This window comes from Nothobranchius furzeri, chromosome 11, assembly GCF_043380555.1.
Source record: "Nothobranchius furzeri strain GRZ-AD chromosome 11, NfurGRZ-RIMD1, whole genome shotgun sequence".
Lineage (NCBI taxonomy): Eukaryota > Metazoa > Chordata > Actinopteri > Cyprinodontiformes > Nothobranchiidae > Nothobranchius > Nothobranchius furzeri.
In genome coordinates, this window is record NC_091751.1 from 69753661 (window position 1) to 69775164 (window position 21504).

The 21504-nt window shown below is 44.9% G+C and overlaps 1 protein-coding gene across 1 annotated transcript in view; it reads right to left on the bottom strand.

The window, feature by feature from the left end:
- Nucleotides 1–21504, bottom strand: part of ephb3a (eph receptor B3a) — a 96622-nt gene that overhangs the window by 15066 nt on the left and 60052 nt on the right. The window contains exons 10-13 of the mRNA XM_070541795.1: nt 20237–20359; nt 17935–18182; nt 3375–3590; nt 1853–2002 (exon numbers count right to left, since the gene is read on the bottom strand). Of these exons, the coding sequence (XP_070397896.1) occupies nt 1853–2002; nt 3375–3590; nt 17935–18182; nt 20237–20359 (737 nt within the window). The remainder of the gene's footprint in view (nt 1–1852; nt 2003–3374; nt 3591–17934; nt 18183–20236; nt 20360–21504) is intronic.

Here is a 21504-nt window from a genome sequence, read left to right on the forward strand (position 1 = left end):
CATCCGATTAATCGATTATCCAAATAATCGTTTGTTGCAGCCCTATTCCATAATGCCCCTTTAAATTGTCCACTTGATGGCGCAGTAGAGCAAATGAATCATCACAGCGCATCAAGTCGAGTCATCAGGCTTCATCTCACCATCACTTTTTTAACTTCTGTGTATTGCCGTTTTGGTGATAAAACATTTATAAAGATTAGAAATGCACAATATATCTGCTTTTGCATAATTATCATCAGTTTATTTATAACATATCTGTATCAGTCCCATTTGTAACTAGGCCGACAATAACAGCCAATTTTAATCTGTTTTCAGTCAAATAAAAGCTTACTGTGTATGCATCTGTTTCGGGCATTGGTCATGTGGTATTTGGTCATGTGACTGCGTGGCAAAGAACTATGGGACGTTTAATCGGAGCATAGTAGCTAAAATGGCGGTGTGATTGTTTTTCACGATGTAGAAAGAAGACACGCAAAAAGCCGAGTGTAACGCGTGTAAAGTCGAGGACGCCAAGTTAAGTCATTCAGTTTGATTTGTCATTTTATAAAATTCCCATCCAGAATTCCATAAAAATAGCAAGAAGCTAACAGTGCTAAAAGTAGCTAACATTGTCAGGTGGAAACATTAGCAGTGTTGGGACCCTTCCGCAGCACTTTGCCCTTACAAACTGGAAAATGTGCTACAACCTTTGCGCTGTACCTGTGTCCCAGTTCTACTATTTCTGGTAACGATTTTATTTTTTCTAATTGATAAATTGATGGTACTTATTGCGTTAAATCCCACCCGCTAAATGTTTAAACAGTTTAGTGTAATACAGCCTAAAAGGACAAAGAACATGTCCCATTATGATGTGATTATTGTTCGTCTGTGCCGCAGAAGAACCATCGCTGGTTAGCGTATTATGTCGTGCGTTTGACAGCCGTTCCGCTCGTTTTGTCAAACATCCCATTCCTCTTTTTATTGTCTGAGCCAAATTTTTAAAAACACACCAACAAATGTGTCACTTCAAGCCGCTGTGAGTGACAGCAGAAACAATAAGTGGAGGAAGAAGATGTTGACTTGATTTGATTTTGCCTAGCAACAGCATTTGCCTCCATCAGCCCTGTATGGGTTTGACTTCCCTCAACAACAACAAAAAACTGCATTTGGGAACAATAACTCATTTCTGCCGCCGCCGCTCTTCCTTTGGTTCTGAGCCTCCAGCCTGTGAGTACATCTCAGGTTTGTTGACTCTGTTGCTTATTGAGCAACGAGCGAGGCACAAAGGCTTTTGGGAACAATAGACCGCCTCGACTTTGATCCTTTTATTACTGCGCGTGGGTTTTGTTGTGAGGGTTATACATTCATTAATGCCATTTTTCATTTTGCTTCCTTTTTTGCTTTATTGCTATCAGCGCGACAAGTTTCCTTTAGACGCCTGATACAGACAGCAGATAATCTGCAGAGGATTGGGTGGATGAGGACAGCACACATTGCTTCAGCACTTTTCTCAGTCAGGAGGAACCCAGAGATTTCTGTTTTCTCTGCCACAAAGCTCCGAGCTGCAGCTGTGCGTAGTGTCTGTGCAGCGCAGATAGGCGACAGGTAACAAGGCCCGTAAAAGGTTCTTTCTGAGCATGCCTTTGTGCGTACAAGGGGAGAGGCTTTGCAGTATGGATTTGTAGGGGGTGGGCGGACTGGAGATGTAAATGAGGTGGTACAGTAATGAGTAGAAGAGCACAGCTGCACTGGCGTCTGCAGCGTGGAGATAGAGACATCCTAACAGAGCCGGGTCACACGAGAAATCACAGCCACGGGAGCTCAGAGCCACTCCCGGATGGTAGAACTTCACACGGGTGTGAGAACAACTCACGTCCTGGTTGCTCATGTCCCAATAAGGCCTCTCTCCGTAGGACACCACCTCCCACATGACGATGCCGTAACTCCACACATCACTGGCGGAGGTGAACTTCCTGAAGGCAATAGCCTCTGGAGCAGTCCACCGGATGGGAATCTTGCCTCCCTGCTCACACACACACACACACGCACGCACGCGCACACACACACACACACACACACACACACACACACACACAGAAGGGACCATCAGTACCACAGAATACACTAGAACCTGATGAGCAACAACCATGTATGGAGTTCTGATAGTAAAATAAACTCGTTAAAACAACTACGTGGTGTCACGTTTAGCTCCTCATCATAAACATAGGGGTAAAAAACATAAAACTACAATTTTCTAAATAAATTCATGTTCAACTCTATTCTATTCAGTTTATTTATATCGCAACAAATCGTCGTCTCAAGGACCTTCACACAGTAAACGTTCTAGTACAGGTCAGTTCATTAAGCCAATCAGAAAAAAGTTTCCTAAATGAGGAACCCAGCAGGTTGCATCGAGTCACTGACTAGTGTCAGTGACTATACAGCAATCCTCATACTAAGCAAGCATGTAGCGACAGTGGAGAGGAAAACTCCCTTTTAACAGGAAGAAACCTCCAGAGGATCCTCTCACACACGCTAAAATGAACACACACACCCAGACACACACGCTCATGCTCTCTCTCTCTCTCTCTCACACACACACACACACACACTCATGCTCACGTGCACGTGCACACACACAACCCCCCCCCACACACACGCACACACATGCTCATGCTCTCTCACACACACACACACTCACGCACACACACACATGCTCGTGCTGACACAAACTCACCCCCCCCCCCCCCACACACACACACACACACACGCTCATGCTCACAGGCACACACACACACACACTCATGCTCACACGCACACACACACACACACACACACACACACACACACACACACACACACACACACACACACACACTCATGCTCACACACACACACACACACACACACACACACACACACACATGTTCACACAAATACACACATGCTCACACACACACACACACAAACACACACATGCTCTCACACACACACACACACACACACACACTCATGCTCACACACACACACACACACACACACACACACATGCTCACACACACACACACACACACACACACAAACACACACATGCTCTCACACACACACACACACACACACACCTACACACACACGCTTATGCTCACACACACACACACACACACACACACACACACACACACACACACACACACTCATGCTCACACACACACACACACACACACACACACACACACATGCTCACACGCACACACACACACACACTCATGCTCACACGCACATACACACACACACACACACATGCTCACACGCGCACACACAGACACACACACACGCTCATGCTCACACACACACACACACACACACACACACACACACACACTGACTCCACTGACCAGGGAACTTGTGTAAGTGGGGTCAGCTGAAGTGTCGTCCAGGAAGCGCGAGAGGCCAAAATCGGAGACCTTGCAGACCAAGTTGCTGTTGACCAGGATATTTCGGGCAGCGAGGTCTCGGTGTACGTAGTTCATGTCTGACAGGTACTTCATCCCTGCAGCGATGCCACGGAGCATCCCAACCAGCTGCGTCATGGTGAAGCGCCCGTCGTTCAGCTGCAGGAGGAGTCAGCAAATCGGTGTGGACGAGAGAGAGCAAGAGGAGAGGGAAATAAACAGGCAGGAGTGAGAGACATTAGATTATACAGTTAGTTACTGGTCCAAATCACATTTCTAGATAAGGTTAAAGGTCAGGAACAACATAAGTAAATCAGGTTAGTCCAACTTGCATGTAGCTCATAACATGAGGTCGCGGGGGCAGCATCCCAACTAGGGACCTCCAGGCCGTCCTCTCCCCGGCCACCTCCACCAGTCCTCCGGCAGGACCCCAAGGCGTTCCCGGACCAGATTGGAGATGTAACCTCTCCAACGTGTCCTGGGTCGACCCGGGGGCCTCCTGCCAGCAGGACATGCCCGAAACACCTCCCCAGGGAGGCGTCCAGGAGGCATCCTGACCAGATGCCCAAACCACCTCAACTGACTCCTTTCGATCCGGAGGAGCAGCGGTTCTACTCCGAGTCCCTCCCGAATGTCCGAGCTCCTCACCCTATCTCTAAGGCTGAGCCCGGCCACCCTACGGAGGAAACTCATTTGGGCCGCTTGTATCCGCGATCTCGTTCTTTCGGTCATTACCCAAAGCTCATGACCATAGGTGAGGATTGGGACGTAGATCGACCGGTAAATCGAGAGCCTGGCTTTCTGGCTCAGCTCCCTCTTCACCACGACAGATCGGCTCAGCGTCCGCATCACTGCAGACGCCGAACCAATCCTCCTGTCGATCTCCCGATCCCTCCTACCCTCACTCGTGAACAAGACCCCGAGATACTTAAACTCCTCCACTCGAGGTAGGACCTCTCCCCCGACACGCAGTTGGACTGTCCTCCTTGAACCGTCACCTTATCGTGGTGGAGGAGTTTGAGTGCCCTAATGATCCTAGGAGCTATGTTGTCTGGGCCCTGGTAGGGTCTCCCATGACAAATGGGTCTTAGGTGAAGGGTGAGACAAAGAACGGTTCAGAGGATGTTTCATGGATTTACAATCAAAGAGTCGGAGTACCCGGCCCGGAGGGTTACCGGGGTCCCACCCTGGAGCCAGGCCTGGAGTTGGGGCCCGTGAGCGAGCGCCTGGTGGCCGGGCTTTCGCCCATGGGACCCAGCCGGGCCCAGCCCGAACCGGATACATGGGCCCATCCAACTGTGGACCCACCACCCGCAGGAGGAACATGAAGGGTCCTGTGCAGTGTGGATCGGGTGGCAGACCGAGGCGGGAGCCTTGGCGGTCCGATCCCCGGACAAGGAAAACTCATAATAACGAAAAAATAAAACTATCCCGTCATTATCTGGGGACTTTTCTGCTCTAAACTATCTGTTTGCAGTTTTTTACAGACGTTAGGACACATTTCTCAATTTTTGGGTCACTTTTGCACAACTCTTCACCCTTGGAGCCCAACAGAAGTCTATGTGGGCTAAACTGAGCATCGATTATCGTTGTTTTGGCAACAAATGCATTCTTTGACTACATTTCTAAAATTTCTGGAAATCTTTTCTCACTCAGAAAAAACAAAGCTCTGTACCAACAGGTCCTTTTGCTTGTGCTCACATACAAAACAGTTAAACATGAGTTCAAAACAATAACATCATGCAAAACTTAATAAGACAGCAGGATTCAACAGTAATATTTTACTGAAACATATTTTAAGTCTACTAATGCAGTTTAACGAGCCACAGCTCGTACATTGTAGATGGACATCTACACATGGTGTTCATTACAAAAGGAGACAACTGCTGAATGTGTTTGTGTTGTGATGTAAACATGGACCCAGCCGGAAACAGAAGTGGCTGAAGGAGGAAGAAGAGAGGCTGGGAGAGGCCGAGGAATACGTATGGATGCCTGGACACATCAGTCTGTTGTATCTAGGGATGGGTACCTTTGACATTTGAATCGATTTGGTACTAATTCCCGGTACCTAGGAATCGATACCGGTACTTAACGGTACCAATTTTCGATACTTTTGAGTGTTTAATATTTTAATTTTCTTTTATAATTAAATATTTACTTTTCTCAATATATAACCACATTTGATAAATATCACGATAAATAACATACAAATGTTTGTATTTTAACATCGTCCTTGTAGTTTTATAAGCTGATAATTAAACTGAAGCAAACATCTTTACTGTGAACTAAATTTACTGTGTATCTTCATTCCTTTTGCCGTCCCTTTTCCTACTGGGAAGCTAGAATTTCCGAGGAGAAAGCGAACACACCATTAGATGATAACAATGGTGGCAATGGAAGCTAACATATCAAGCTAACGTTATCTTAAACAGTTTATTTAGCTGCTGGAGCAGATTAAAACGATGATGCCTCACACTTTGATCGTTGTCGCTGATTTCATCTTCACCCAATCACCCGTCACATTTAGTAAAGTGAAGCCAAACTTTAGAGCGCGTTCATGTTCTTCCAGCCGGAAACTCGGAGTTCAGAGGAGAAAGCGAACGCACCATTAGCGAAACGGAAGCTAACAAATCAAGCTAACGTTATCTTAAACATTTTATTTACCTACCGGAGCAGATTAAGATGAGGATGTCTCACTTAGATCGTTGTCGCTGGTTTCATCATCACCCAGTTACCCATCACATTTAGTGAAGTGGACCCAAGCGTTAGCGTGCGTTCTTTCTACCATGCTGCTCTGTTTACAACTGGCTCGCAGCGACCGACGACATAACGCTCTTGCGCATGTGCAGCTGTCTAGGCAAGTTCTCCTTATGAAGGACGGGTACCGAAACGAGGCACCGTTTGAAATGTCGTGAATCGGTGCTCAGTCAGTACTGTGAAATTCGGTCGGTACCTTAAAAAGTTCCGAATTCAGTACCCATCGCTAGTTGTATCTGTATCGGTGGATGGTGTGTGTACAAAATCTTGTATTTTGGAATTAGCAAAAACATAAAAATAAACAACATAAAATATTGATGATTTCTGGCTCATGTCTGGTTCATTCCGTTAACAGTTCTGAACAGAGACGTGTCCTTGTTCTACACCAGAAAACACTGTAATGCTGCATGTTGTTAGTGTTTGTTGTGGGTGAAAAAGTGTGCTTGTCTGCTGTCTACATTTGCGAGTGTTCTGGCAGAGCGTGTTTATTTGAGACGTGAGTGAAGTGCTTTGGTGGATGGAGTGCATGTTGAATGTGAAATTAACTACTTAGCCAAGCTGAAACCCAGTTAGGAGGATTGTGTGAAGTGTTTTGCAAAAATGACTTAAGTAATGAGAAATGCGTCCTAGCGTCTGTAAAAAGCTGTGATGTGGTGGTGTGCTTGAAGCCTGCAGTGGACCTCCTCCCTTCAGCTCACAGAAACGTCTCCCCTCCGGTCACACTGAGAGGAGCTGCTAAGCAGTCAAAATCCTGGTTGTCTTTCTCTGTGAATGTCGTGAAGAGCAACGAAAACTTGTAGTACGTAAAGAAGTCTAGTTTTGTCAGATCCCATCTACTGTAACATAACACGTGTCTGGACTTTTCAGGATGTTTTTAGATGTCATGCCACTGTTCACCACCTTTCCTAAACCCTTTCAGGTTTGTTGGGGAATAAGACGTCAATGTTTTTAAAACTATTAGGTGGAAACTAAGCTTCTGGTCAGCCGTGCATCAGGGTTCTTTCCTGGGCCCCCTTCTTTTCTCTACAGTGTCTTTAGTGTTTTTAGGGTGTCTGTGTAAAACATTTGACCTGCTCGTGTAATTTAGATGTGCAAAAGCTGTGTTTTTAATTCTTGTTGGCTTTTGTTGAGTTTTTTACATTAAGCACTTTGTGCTGATTCGATTATGAACAGTGTTCTGCAAATAAAATGTGACTGATTTATTCTTGCTCCCACTTAGAAACAAACGCAAGGTGAGCTATCATCTTCATGCAGATGGCTGCCATGTCTGCCTGCAACCAAATCGCAACAAGGCTAACCGATTGTGTCCGAGGTCAGAACCTGGCTCGCCACAATCTCTTGATGGGTACATGACAGCGAGACTGAGGCCACCCTCCTGAAGCCTACTGTACCACCCTACAAGTGTCCTGTCACTCCTGCCACTGAGACTCAAATCGTGCGTCACCAGCTTGGACGGGAAACTGTTCTGTTGATGTCATCTCAAGTTAATGCTGCCGTCAGGTAGTGTTTATTCAAATTAGCAAATTTTTTATTGTAAATTTCCTACTATTGTTTTATTTTTATGCTTTTTAGCTGCTCTTGGGTTTCTCTTAGGTTTTTGTCTCTTGTGCAGTTTGACGCAGTTTGATATTTTAATGTACATCACTTTGGTTAGCCTCATGCTTTTGTTAAATTGTGCTTTATTAATAAATAAATAAATAAATGGTATAGAATAGAATGGTTTATGGACTCAACTGACAAGATGTTTTCCAAAATCCTCAACATCTTTTGTTTTTTGTGCTGCATCTTTTCTGGAAACCTGCAGCTCCTCTATGTGTCTGCGTGGTCCTAATATACCAGGTGGACCGAGTCCTAAGATACCAGGTGGACTGTGTCCTAATATACCAGGTGGACCAGGTCCTAATATACCAGGTGGACCGGGTCCTAATATACCAGGTGGACCGAGTCCTAAGATACCAGGTGGACTGTGTCCTAATATACCAGGTGGACCAGGTCCTAATATACCAGGTGGACCGGGTCCTAATATACCAGGTGGACCGGGTCCCTAAGATACTAGGTGGACTGTTTCCTAATATACCAGGTGGACCAGATCCTAATATACCAGGTGGACCGGGTCCTAATATACCAGGTGGACCGGGTCCTAAGATACCAGGTGGACTGGGTCCTAATACAGCAGGTGGACCGGGTCCTAATACACCAGGTGGACTGGGTCTTAATATACCAGGTGGACTGGGTCCTAATACACCAGGTGGACTGTGTCCTAATATACCAGGTGGACCAGTTCCTAATACACCAGGTGGACCGGGTCTTAATACACCAGGTGGACCGGGTCCTAATACACCAGGTGGACCGGGTCCTAATACAACAGGTGGACCAGGTCCTAATAAACCAGGTGGACCGGGTCCTAATATACCAGCTGGAACAGGTCCTAATATATCAGGTGGACCGGGTCCTAATACAACAGGTGGACCAGGTCCTAATACACCAGGTGGACTGGGTCCTAATATACCAGGTGGACCAGTTCCTAATACACCAGGTGGACCGGGTCCTAATATATCAGGTGGACCAGGTCCTAATACACCAGGTGGACCGGGTCCTAATATACCAGGTGGAACAGGTCCTAATATATCAGGTGGACCGGGTCCTAATACAACAGGTGGACCAGGTCCTAATATACCAGGTGGACCGGGTCCTAATATACCAGGTGGACCATGTCCTAATATACCAGGTGGACCGTGTCCTAATATACCAGGTGGACTGGGTCCTAACATACCTGGTGGATTGGGTCCTAATATACCAGGTGGACCGGGTCCTAATATACCAGGTGGATCGGGTACTAATATACCAGGTGGACAGGGTCCTAATATACCAGGTGGACAGGGTCCTAATACATCAGGTGGATCGGGTCCTAGCATACCAGGTGAACCAGGTCCTAATATACCAGGTGGACCAGGTCCAAAGATACCAAATGGACCATGTCCTAATATACCAGGTGGACCGGGTCCAGGCTGACATGCTGGATCGGGACCAGAGTGGGCTGATACAGGGATGAGGGGATCCTCGGGGCTGGGATCTGTCAGTGAGGTCACGTAAACATGACGGATGCCAAAGCTCTTTACAGGTGCTCCTGAAGCTCACTGACAGCTGACCTTTCCACACAAACTGTCCAATTAGTAGATGAATTATAGTCTGTGCTGCTCCACTAAAGCTTCAGTGTTCAATAGCGCCATAAAAAGCATCAGAGAAACATGGAATCACATCCACTGACACCGTCTGACACACTGACAACAGCTGCAGGTTCAGGACTTGGCTGCTATGATGAGTATGAATCATTTCTTTTTTCCTGAACACTAAAGCAAAACCAGCTTGTCAAGTGAACTACGGAACAAACGCCTCCCGTCCCTCATTTGCAGAGCTTTGCCCCTTTTTGTTAACACTAGACAAGCATGAAACTAATCTGAGATTGAGGCTTTCGGGGTTGGTTTTACAATTCTCCACAATTAGTGAAGCGTGTCACAAACGAGAGATTATCATAAATCAGCACCAGACCTGTGAGGGCTCGTGACCACAGCGCTCCGGAGCTGGAACCAATCGATAGAACATCAATATACAATTAAAAATTAGATAGAACTTTCTGCAAAGCTGCTTTAAACTTCATAGCAAGGTTTCCTCGCACGGCCTGAATGTCTAACGTAAATCAGATCTGGAGGAATAAAAAAATAGCCTTTGTCTGCATGAATACTCGCTTCTTTGACACCTGGATGGGAAACTAAAGAACATGAGAGGTGACACGGCAAAACCTGCTGCGTTTGTATTCAACACACACTGGTGAAGTCAGACAGGCGCACAGGCCGGGGCGGACATGCAGGCCGTCCACCCTAACCCAAACCACTGTGTAGGCCCATTGAAACGTACTGTTTACGTCTGGGTGACGCCTGCCAGCCATTATCCACAGCTGTATCTTCATGAGTTAAGCTAACAAAATAAAACCTGGGGATTTAGATATTACTACTTTATATTATCTAACACATCTTTGAGGAGATGAACAAAATAAGCATCTCAAAGCTAACAACTGCCTGGACTTCTCACAGCTGAACCAACAAAGGCGTTTCTGGATCTCTTCTATGTTTTGCGGGTTAATGCAGAAAAATCGCTGAGAAACCACACTTCAGATGTTCATCCTAAGCGACGTACAATCTATAACCTATAGGTCATGTTGTGATCTGTGGGGGAAGCCGGAGTACCCGGAGGAAACCCACGCATGCATGGTGAGAACACGCAACTCCACCCAGAAAGGCCGCAGCCGAGTTTCGAACCTGCAAACTTCGTGCTGCGAGGCAACAGTGCTAACCACTGCACCACCATGCAGATGTGTTTAATACCTGATGTCCTGTCATTTCTACATCACTGTGACCTCACTGAAGGATTAATGTCTATATTCACACGTGTATTTGATTTGCTTCCAGCTGAAGGGACAGACCATAAACTCAGCAGCCTGACACCCGTCAACACATCCTGAAGTTCATGACGAGTCTCTCAAGGCTCCTTTAGGCCTGCTGACTGATCTCACCTGTCTGGTAAATGAAGGTGGAGTTGGTCCACAGAGGGTCCTATGAGACTTTGAATTTCCACAAAGAGGAAAGAAACTGAACGGCGTTTATCCACAATGCCAGTGACAGCCGCTGCTGCAGAGAGGAGCTTCTCCTGATACAAGTGATAAAAACATACCTGAGATCCAGCATGAGTCAATGTTAAACAGACTTGTTCTTATAAACATCAACCCTAAGGTGAGACCACCGTCATGTGATGCTACCATAGCTGCAGGAACAGAGCTGCTTGTTCTTGTTGCTGTTGTTCAAATATAAAAATGTAACTGTTGTGATCCTTTAGATGGCTGCTGGCCTTAACCCTCCCACTGTCTTTATGGGTGTGACCCCGCGAGGAAAGTTGACCACTGAGCAGGATTGGTGGTTTATCCCTTGAGGTCCACGTGGCAGGGGTGAGGTGGTGCTCACTCCTCACCCCTGCCACGTGGACCCAAGGGATAAACCACCAACCCTGCTCAATGGTCAACTTTCCTCATGGGGTCACCCATTAGGACAGTGGGAGGGTTAAATGCTGTGTTTGTGCAGAAAAAAAGGTGTGTGTGTGTGAGAGTATGTGTGTGTCACATGACTCCTGCCTACATTCAGAGTATGGATGGGGTGCCAAGGAGTAATCTTGCCTTGGGCAAAAAAATGGGTTGGGCCGGCCCTGACCACTGCCTTCAGCACATTTAATCAGCTGGAAACCTTTCAAATGTGACTTTACTGTCCTTTGTAATGGATCAGATAGAAGGTAGCTGGATAAATAAATGGCTTAGAGCTCTTTAGTTTTATTCTCATTACTTGTGACCGATTGCTGTAATACTCTATTAGTTATAGAACATCACCTTGCTTGGTATTAGGATGATTAATTAGAAGGTTCTAGGATTCTTTTAATTATTAAGGGATCATTCACACTTTGTTTATGATTCAAGAACCAGTCAGTGTTTGCAAACAAATAAGAATTTATTTAACAAACAATTAAGACTTGATAAATGGTTTAAACTATTATCCTGTGAGTGGATGGAACTAAAAGATGGGTGTCTGAAAACTATATGTGAATATGAGATGATGAATCAGAATCTCCGTATCTTCAGAGAGGTGCGTTCTGGATAAAAGAGAAATTGGTTTGCATATAAGCAAAGTTGTTTCTTATAGAAACTATCTATCTAAACTACAGATGCTTTCTCGTTGTGTCTTCCTCCCCCATTTGGAGACCCTGATTAGATCCGAGATGTCCAGGAGCTGACGACCCCACTGCACCTGGTTCATAGAGAAATCTCGATGCGACCAAATCAGTCCTCAGATGCCTCCGGGTCACAACGATAGATGAATGGAACCAAGCGTCTTAAAATCAACTCTGAAGGACTTTGAGTCAGCTTTGTTCTGCAGGAAAACTATCTCGTTGTTCAGCTTCGCAGGTGCAAAAAAGGTTTAAGGTTTTGACTACGTGTCAAAATCCTTTTGGTTAAAATGAGGCTGTAGCTAAAGATGGCCAGTCTAAAGCTTTGCTCTCCCGACTGTCGAACTGTTGACGGTTCGAACTTTCTCTCTGGGTGGAAGCAGAGCGACTGGTTTTTATAGACTGGTGTTATCTCTCTGTCTGGTGTGAGCAGATGGTGACGACCTAATCCAGTAAACATACTTAAACAACCCTTGAGTACATTAATGAGACATTTCATTGCTTATAATTCTACAATGCAACACGTACTGATTTTTTTAAATCATAAAATCTTCTTTCTTTCATGATTATTTTGAATTTTAAAATGATTACTTTTAATTATGAAATCTTCTTTCTTCTGGGACTAAAGAGTTATCTAAAACAGTTCTCTTGTGAAGGGCCTTGGCTGCTACTGTTCATCTTTATTATCTGATGAAGCTTCGCTCAGCTGATGAAGTCATCTGATTAAAGTGCTGAGTGCAGACTCCAGGCTCCTGTCAAGGGAAAATACAGCAAAACGTGGCAAAGCCACGGTAAGTTGACCTCCCTGTGCATTTGACACTGAATCTGAAACTAAGGCCATTTCGTGACGTTACACCTTCTTTCGTCTGCTTGTGCAGACTACAGCTCTACGTGTGTTAACCATGCTAATAGATTTCATGTTGTCGCTATTTAGCTAAAAACAAACAATGGTCAGTCATTTGATGGGGGGTGACAGCCGAGGGCTGGGGGGCAGGGGTGTGGGTGCGTGATGTCACGCCTCAATGGGTCCAGCACGCAATGCTAGTCCAGCATGGGATGCTAGTGATGAGATACGGAACCACCACACTTGGACCCGCATACTGGTCCACCAGCTAAACCAGCACCAAAACACAACTTATGCTGGTAACACATGCAGATTTTTTCAGCAGGGTTGTGAGTCCATTTGTGTGGGGGAAAACACTCTGGTGCTCCTGTTTCAGGAAGTAGAAGTTAGCCACAAAAGAGTTGAACATCAGACAGCAGAATTTAGAGTCTTACTTCCTGATATTTAGACATCTTGCTTCTGATTGGCTAACAGCAATGTGACTTTACCTGTGACTCCATTCGCTTTGCAACATTGATATTTTATCTCAACTGTTATTTCATGGACGCTAAACCAACAACAGCCTTCCCAGTTGCCAGCCAAGATGGGTGAGTCCGTGAATGAAGTCCATGTTTTCAGCATGACGACGCTGACCGACTTTTCTAATAATGAAATTATTCCAAATCTAACAGAACATTCCATCTGTCATATATTAGTTTGTAATTTTAGACATCCAAATGAATCTACTATTCTAGGTATGTTTATTATTATCATTGAATAATCAAAAATCAAATATCAAACCCACAATGACTGAATCTGCCTCTGGGTTTTGGGTTTAAATGAGATTAGGTGAGCAGTTAGTATTTCAAATTGGTCTGTATTTGTTTGCCTTTGGTTGCAAATTAGGGGTTGCGCGACAAAATTTTTTTTAAAGTCGACTGTCAAGTAATGAAAATCGAGTCGACTTTGACTAGTCGTTGATGACGTCATACACCTGAAGCGGGGGGGGGGTGGGGGTGGGGGTTCGCTGGAGTTTTTGACAATTAAAATCGCGCCCACATTTTAAAATTTAAACATCTCTTAACAGCGGTAGTTTCTGCATCTATACTGCTCCACTTCAGCTCTCTCCTCCCTCCCCCTGCGCAGTGCGCCTGCAGCCTCTCAGAGTTCCTGCTGCTCTAACAATTAAAATAATTATTTCATTTTCTGTTCCTCACTTCTGATGACCTTCAATGGTGTCTGTTTGTTGCAACCACCAGGTACAAAAACTAACTTGTTTTTATTTGACTATTTTTCTGTCCTGCCTGTTTATTATCTTCCTGCATCTCCTCTCAATCCTAAAGAAAAACTGCTACCTGGGTTCATATATATTCACCTCATGAGTTACCTTTGAACTGCAGTTCTAAAAGATCTACCGACCGCAAAAACAGCGGAGTGCCGCTGCTCGCCGGCCGCATCGGTGCGGTGAAGTTATTGGAGGACAAAACAGGTGATGCGCCCTGCTCCACAGCAGCGAAACACATCAGGCACAAATAAAAGACAGAAAACATAAAAGGAAATGAGCTGACATGAACGATCGCGTGTTAAATTAGTTTTTGAGGTGGCGACACCTGATTTGATAATGTTACTGTGGCCGTGCTCAGGACGCAGATGACTGGAGCGTGTCAACGATCAGAGCTTTGCATGCGCAAGCTGGTTAAGGTTAGGATGGGGGTGAGGGGAAGGTTAAATTGCAAGAGGGTAAAGGTCACAATTTGGTTAAATGTCCGTTTTACGGCGGGTGTCAGTACCGACGCTCTGGCACAGCGCGTTGCCTCCCGACGCGCAGGAGCTCGTCACCTGCTGTCTTTTCCGAGGACTGCATCTTGTCGCTCATTATCACGTGACAGCGACTAGTCGATGACAGGCATAAAAAGTCACTACAGAGCCGTGACGTTGACTAGTCGACTAGTTCATACAACCCCTATTGCAAATAAACAAAAATAAAAAAACACAGGATGTGCTTACAGAAGACCAAATCTTAAAACCTGCTTGTTAACATCTCCACATTTCCCACTTCTGTAGGCAAACCGACTAAATAGTTGTCCCATGACTAATAAAAGGGCAGAGTAGATTTAGTCCAGGTCACAAATAGGAGAGACGTATTTTATCTGTGAAAACAACGCTGGAGTCACACATTTTTCTAATGGACTAAAACAATTTTACACAGTTGAAGACGGTTTACATCTGGAAATGTGAAGGGATTAGTTTTGGTCTTTTGAGTCAGCATTAAACATCAGCAGTGATATTTAGTGGCTCCATCTCAGATCCCATTCATCAGTGAGGCTGCAGGCGTGGGAACATCTCACTCCCCTGAGTCAAAGTCTAGAAGAAGCTCCCAGTCAGGCCCACTGGGCTGTAGTCCAGATAAACAAATAAATAAAAAATAATTATCCCGAATGTGAAATGCTGATTCTCCACAGTTTCATTGTTTTCTTAAACAGCCCTAAACATCAGGGTGTTTCTGAAAATCCGTAACACGTTATAAATGGCTAAGTGAAACATCATAACCTGGGTTGACACAGAATAAATAAAAGGGGCCACATTATTCCGAGAAGCCAACTTCATGGAACAAAAGACAAATATATAATTAATGACCCAAATTATAATTTATTAAAACTAATTTTCTTTCAGCCAGCAGAGTTATAGTCCTGCCTGGAGGAGCCCTTACAGACTAAAGCCGGGCGTACACTGTGGGACTTTTTCACTTTTTTGAGCCGATTTTCCACTCGTGCGAGAATCCACGAGATCAGGGCGAGTTTTGCGCTGAGCGTCGTGTAGTGTACAGGGGGTTACGAGAGGCGATTAACACCACGTGACCAGCTGCCGATCAGCAGTCGTGAGCTCGCACGGACTTCTGGCGTGTTTGATATTTTGCTCGTCCCTCGTGAGGGTATCGCAAAAAGTATCAGAACCGCTCACGGTGCATGCGCAATCATGCATCAACACCGCTCACCCGCTATTCCCCTAATAACACACGTTGTTCGTTTATATTTCTACACGTTTTTTTACACAGTGACAGGGATTGTCAAGAATGCGTGTTTGTCGTGTTCACGTCAAACTAAACTGATCACTAAACACAGATTGACTTTCTTTATTTCGTTTTCCTCATCCAACCCCCATAAATCCCTGTGTGTCCTCCTGCAGCACTCCCGAAGGACAACAGGCACACATCTACCACCACATATGGGAAATGTACCTCATAAAAATCACACAGTAGTTGAAAACACCAACTAGCTAAACTTCAATTTTTACTAGATCAGTCAGTCATATGAAACAGATAAGGGCAGCGCTGCTATAAAGGGAGGGAAGAGCTGCTGTGGGAGCCCAGAGGTACAAACAGGGAGATAATGTTTAGACGTTCCAATGCTTGAAAAGAAAATCATACAGAAAAATATTTCTAGACGTAGGGTCACAGAGTGATTGTGGTTCATAACGGAAAGCATGTGTCCCCAGTGTGTTTTCCCCTCGTTCTGCCAGCTTAGCTTTAACATAAAACACAAGATGTAAGAGTAGAGCCTTCAGACATGGTTTCTGAAGATCCTCTACAGGGTGGCACTTGACTCCTCTGCCACTTCAAAAAGCAGCTGAAAACTTCTGATTCCAACCTAGTTGCTTTGTGTCATTGGTTTTCAGCGAACGATTAATTCTGTAATCATGTTTAATTTTTTATTTATTTTTCATTTCCCTTTATTTATAAGGCCCCTTCTGCAACCTTATCGGATGCCCAAGGTGCTGAGCAATACAAGAAGCAATAGGAAACACATGTAGAAACGGTATAAAGGCAACCATAAAAAACATTAAACACAATAAAAAGACCACATTACATACTGGACAAAGAAGCCCGCTATGACATCTGCTGTTGGAAAGCCATGACATAAGAACGCATCTTCAGACGGGATTTTAAATCAGCTATGAGGGTGACTGGCGCACAGTTAAACACCATTCCACAGCCTCGGAGCCAACACTGAGAATGCACGACCCCCCCGACCTACACCGGGAACGCGAAACCACCTACAAGTCCATATCAGCTGAACGGAGGGCTCTTGATGAAGAATGCCTGTTCAAAAGTCTCCGGGTACAGAGGAGCAGTTCCCTGAAGAGCTTTAAACACCAAGCTTAACACCGAATTTCACCATGAAGTGCACAGGGGGCCTGTGCACAAATTCCAGTACCGGAGTAACGTGCTCCCTGCGTGTCGTGCCTGCCAGGAACCTAGCGGTTTGACGCTGTACGTGTTAAATAAACACTGATGTGACAAAACCAAACTGCTTAAAGCTGAGACTGAAACATTAATTTGGTAAGCTGCACATCTCCAGCATTACTGTGTTGACTAATGTCTACCAGGTGTGAGGAGACCAACCAGACAGGCAAAAACATCATCATCTAACCAGGTATTGAAATAAGCTACATAAATGGTAAATGCAAAGATAAAGAGAAGGAAAGGACCGGCAGTAAAACCATAATCAATCCATCATTTTAGATCAGAGGAAACCAAATGAGTTGAGGATGACACCGGCTCCAGCGTCGCTGACGGAACCCAAAGCAGCGCGTCTGAGTCATATCCAGGACCAAATGACCTCATTTAGCTTCCCAGCCTCACCAGACAGACGCCTTCACAGAGCAGCCGTGCATGGAAACATGCTCTACCGAATGTAAATGACATGTAATGGCCCTCACGCAGCTGAACGTTTACCTAGTGACATCTCATTACACCTCCTGCTGTTGCTCAGCGTTTGGTGTAGGTGGTTCGCTCTGAACAGAGAACTCTGATCTGTAATGTGGTTGAACAAGAACCCTCTAATACCAACTCATCAACCAAAGGTCTGCGTGTGACAAGTCTTCCTGCAGGAGTTTGTACATCGGAGCGGCTGCCAGCATCACTCAGACACGTCAGGCAAAGACGACGGGCCTGTCTCCGAGTGCTCTGTTGCACGTTTAATCTCCATCAGTCAGCACGTAAACGCCTCGGGGCGTTTTACAGGGAGTAAAACAGCCTGATCACCCAGAGGTACCGTGGCTGACTGCCTGTGTTTGTTCCCCTCAGCTTTGACACCAACAGGAAGTAAAGCCTTCCCTGTCAGAGGTGCTCCTACGTGCATCTGTTGCTGCACTCACCCTGAGGAAGGAATCTAGAGCTCCGTTTTCCATGAACTCGGTGATGATGAGGACGGGGCAGCTTCGGGTCAGGACGCCCTCCAGCCGGATCACGTTAGGGTGGTCGAACTGACCCATGATGGAGGCCTCGGCGAGGAAGTCCCGTCTCTGACGCTCCGTGTAGCCGGCCTTCAGCGTCTTGATGGCCACAACCATTTCCCTGCGCCCAGCCTGCTTGAGACGACCGCGGCATACCTCGCCAAATTCACCTGAAGCGATGGAATGAAGTGGCGGGAGAAGGGGGGGGGGGTGAGGTTGATGTGGGAGGGGTTGAGTGCGGAGAGGGGAGATGAGGAGAGGTGGAGGGGAATGCAGGAAGAGGGAGCATTACTGGTCAGATTTGGGAAGTGAAGGAGTTGACTTGAGAGAGCTGAGGGTCGGCTTCAGCGTGGGACCAATTTAGAAAAGAAGAGGAATCAATGAGAGGTGAGGGGTCAAGGGTCAAAGACGTTGGGAAGAGAGGGAGTGACTGCTATCAATCGAGAGTGGAACCTAGGAGTCGTGCACGGAGACAAAGGTCGGGCAAAGTACTTGGGAGTTTTTCGTAAGGTGCCTGAGTACGGATGCGTTATCGGAGACGGGGAGAGAGAGAGACAAAGCAAAGCATTTAGGTGGAGACAGAAGCTGGACGAGCACGACCAGACGGTGCGGTGAGGTCCAGTTAAACATCACATCAGCTCTTCCTGTTCCCCTCGCCCCAGAGCTGGAGAACACCTGGGAAAAGGGTCACAGGGTTTAGTTTTCACCTGTGCTTTTAAACATCCTAGCCTCGCTGCACACCTGAGGTAGAGATACGAGCCAATCAGCAGCCAAGACGCCATAAAGAGAGTCACAAAGCAGGAAGTTGGAAGATTGTCGGCAAAACTATTTTTTACTTCAGCTCCTGAAACATGAACCAGAATAGTTACAGGAAGAGGCTGCTAGCAGTAGCATTGGTAATGCTGGTTAAGGTAAGCTGCTGACAGCTGGTGTTGTGCAGAAAGAAGTATACCTATTACAAACAGTCGCAGAAAGTATGGCGACCCTAAAACCTAACAGCTGACATGTATAATTAGGAATGGGTACCTTTGACATTTGAATCGATCCGGTACTAATTCCCGGTACCTAGGAATCGATACCGGTACTTAACGGTACCAATTTTCGATACTTTTGAGTGTTTAATATTTTAATTCACTTTTATAATTACATATATATTTTTCTCAATATATAACCATATTTGATAAATATCACGATAAATAACATACAACTGTTTGTATTTTAACATGGTCCTTGTAGTTTTATAAGCTGATAATTAAACTGAAGCAAACATCTTTACTGTGAACTAAATTTACTGTGTGTCTTCATTCCTTTTGCCGTCCTTTTTCAATTGATTTTTCCTACTGGGAAGTTAGAATTTCCGAGGAGAAAGCGAACGCACCATTAGCTGATAACAACGGTGGCAATGGAAGCTAACATATCAAGCTAACGTTATCTTAAACAGTTTATTTAGCTGCTGGAGCAGATTAAAACGATGATGCCTCACACTTAGATCGTTGTCGCTGGTTTCATCTTCACCCAATCACCCGTCGCATTTAGTAAAGTGAAGCCAAGCTTTAGAGCGCGTTCATGTTCTTCTCGTCAGAAAATCGGAGTTCCGAGGAGAAAGCGAACGCACCATTAGCAGGACGGAAGCTAACATATCAAGCTAACGTTATCTTAAACATTTTATTTACCTACCGGAGCAGATTAAGATGAGGATGTCTCACTTAGATCGTTGTCGCTGGTTTCATCATCACCCAGTTACCCATCACATTTAGTGAAGTGGACCCAAGCTTTAGCGTGCGTTCTTTCTACCATGCTGCTCTGTTTACAACTCGCTCGCAGCGACCGACGACATAACGCTCTTGCGCATGCGCAGCTGTCTTGGCAAGTTCTCGTTATGAAGGACGGGTACCGAAACGAGGCACCGTTTGAAATGACGTGAATCGGTGCTCGGTCGGTACTGTGGAATTCGGTCGGTACCTTAAAAAGTACAGAATTCGGTACCCATCCCTATGTATAATTCGGTTCTTCCTGATGAAAGTGAACATTCGTGTCACTAAGCACACGCCTCCACAGTTATACATGATACAAATACAGCATTGTTACTTGGTAAACAAGAGTTGAGAGAAACATTTCGAGTCAAGTGAAGGAATGTTCCCTAAACAAGACCAGGACGTGGAGGCTCTCCTGTCGGAGCCCATCCTCCAGCGCCATGACAACCACGTCCTTCTGTGATGCTTACCTGCACCGATGACTTCTTCGATTTTCACACAGGAGATGTCTATCTCTTTGGCGAACTCATGAATGGCGTCGTTGGGATCCTCGTAGGTGAAGGGGTCAATGTAGACCTTGACTCCAGGAGAAACTGAGAGAAATTGTGTCTGTATGAATAAATCTCAGAGGTTCTGTCCGTGGCAGCACAGAAGATGAAAGATCAACAGTTACTCTGAAGCGCCGCGAGGCGTCGTATTAAAAACGTCAGAATAATTCACACAGATTAAAAATCCTTATTCTCAGCATCACAAAGCCCGGATTATAGCCTCCTCACGTCTCCTGCTAAGTGGTTTATTTACTACGGCTGTGAATTTGGTCCATGAGGGGAAAAATGGAAAAAAAAAAAAAAAAAAAACAGATTTGTCCTGTTTTTCTGTCAGAAGACTAAAAGTTTTTAGACAAAAAATTGAACACATTTTCAGGAATAAAGAAGGAAGTTTTTTTATGAGACTGACGACACAAACTGCCTCGAGCCTATGATTTAGATCAGATGTTCTTAGTATTTTGACTTGTTTTTGTGTTTAATATGAAATAAGCTCTGTGAGTTTGTGCTGAACGACCAAAACCTCTGGCAGGACAAGCCCTGAACACCCTCAGTAGAATAAATAAATGTGAGTTCAGGAGAGCAACCGCTGATTTCTGCTGGATATTCTTGTGGACACACAGTCCTGCCTACTAGTTTATTCTGATGGCTGCAGTATTTTCACTCCATGTTAGCATGCTAACTCCACAACATCCTCCCGCTGACGGAGACATTACAACAATGTTTGCAGGCTGATATCAGAGCTTCGCTCAGAGCAGCACTGCACATAATTACTGCCCGGCAGCATGGCTGGAGACGGTTGTTGCCTACAATCAAAAGGATGTTTTTGTGCAATTAACTTTCAGCATGCTAAGTAAAAACGATTCAACACTGAAAATTAGGTTCATCTAATAATTCAAACAGTTACAACATACAGTGTTTATTTAATTGTATGGAATTCTATTTAAAAAAAATTGTAATTTATTTTAATTTATTATTTTATTTTATTTTATTGTACTTTATTTTACTTTGCTGTACTTTATTTTATTTTATTGTATTTTGTTTATTTCATTTTATTACTTATTTTATTTAATTAATTATTCTATGTATTATTATTATGTATTTATTTTTATTTTTTATTGGACTTTACTTTATTTTAGTTTATTTTATTTTACTTATTTTTTTTATTTATTTTTTATTTTTATTATGTTATT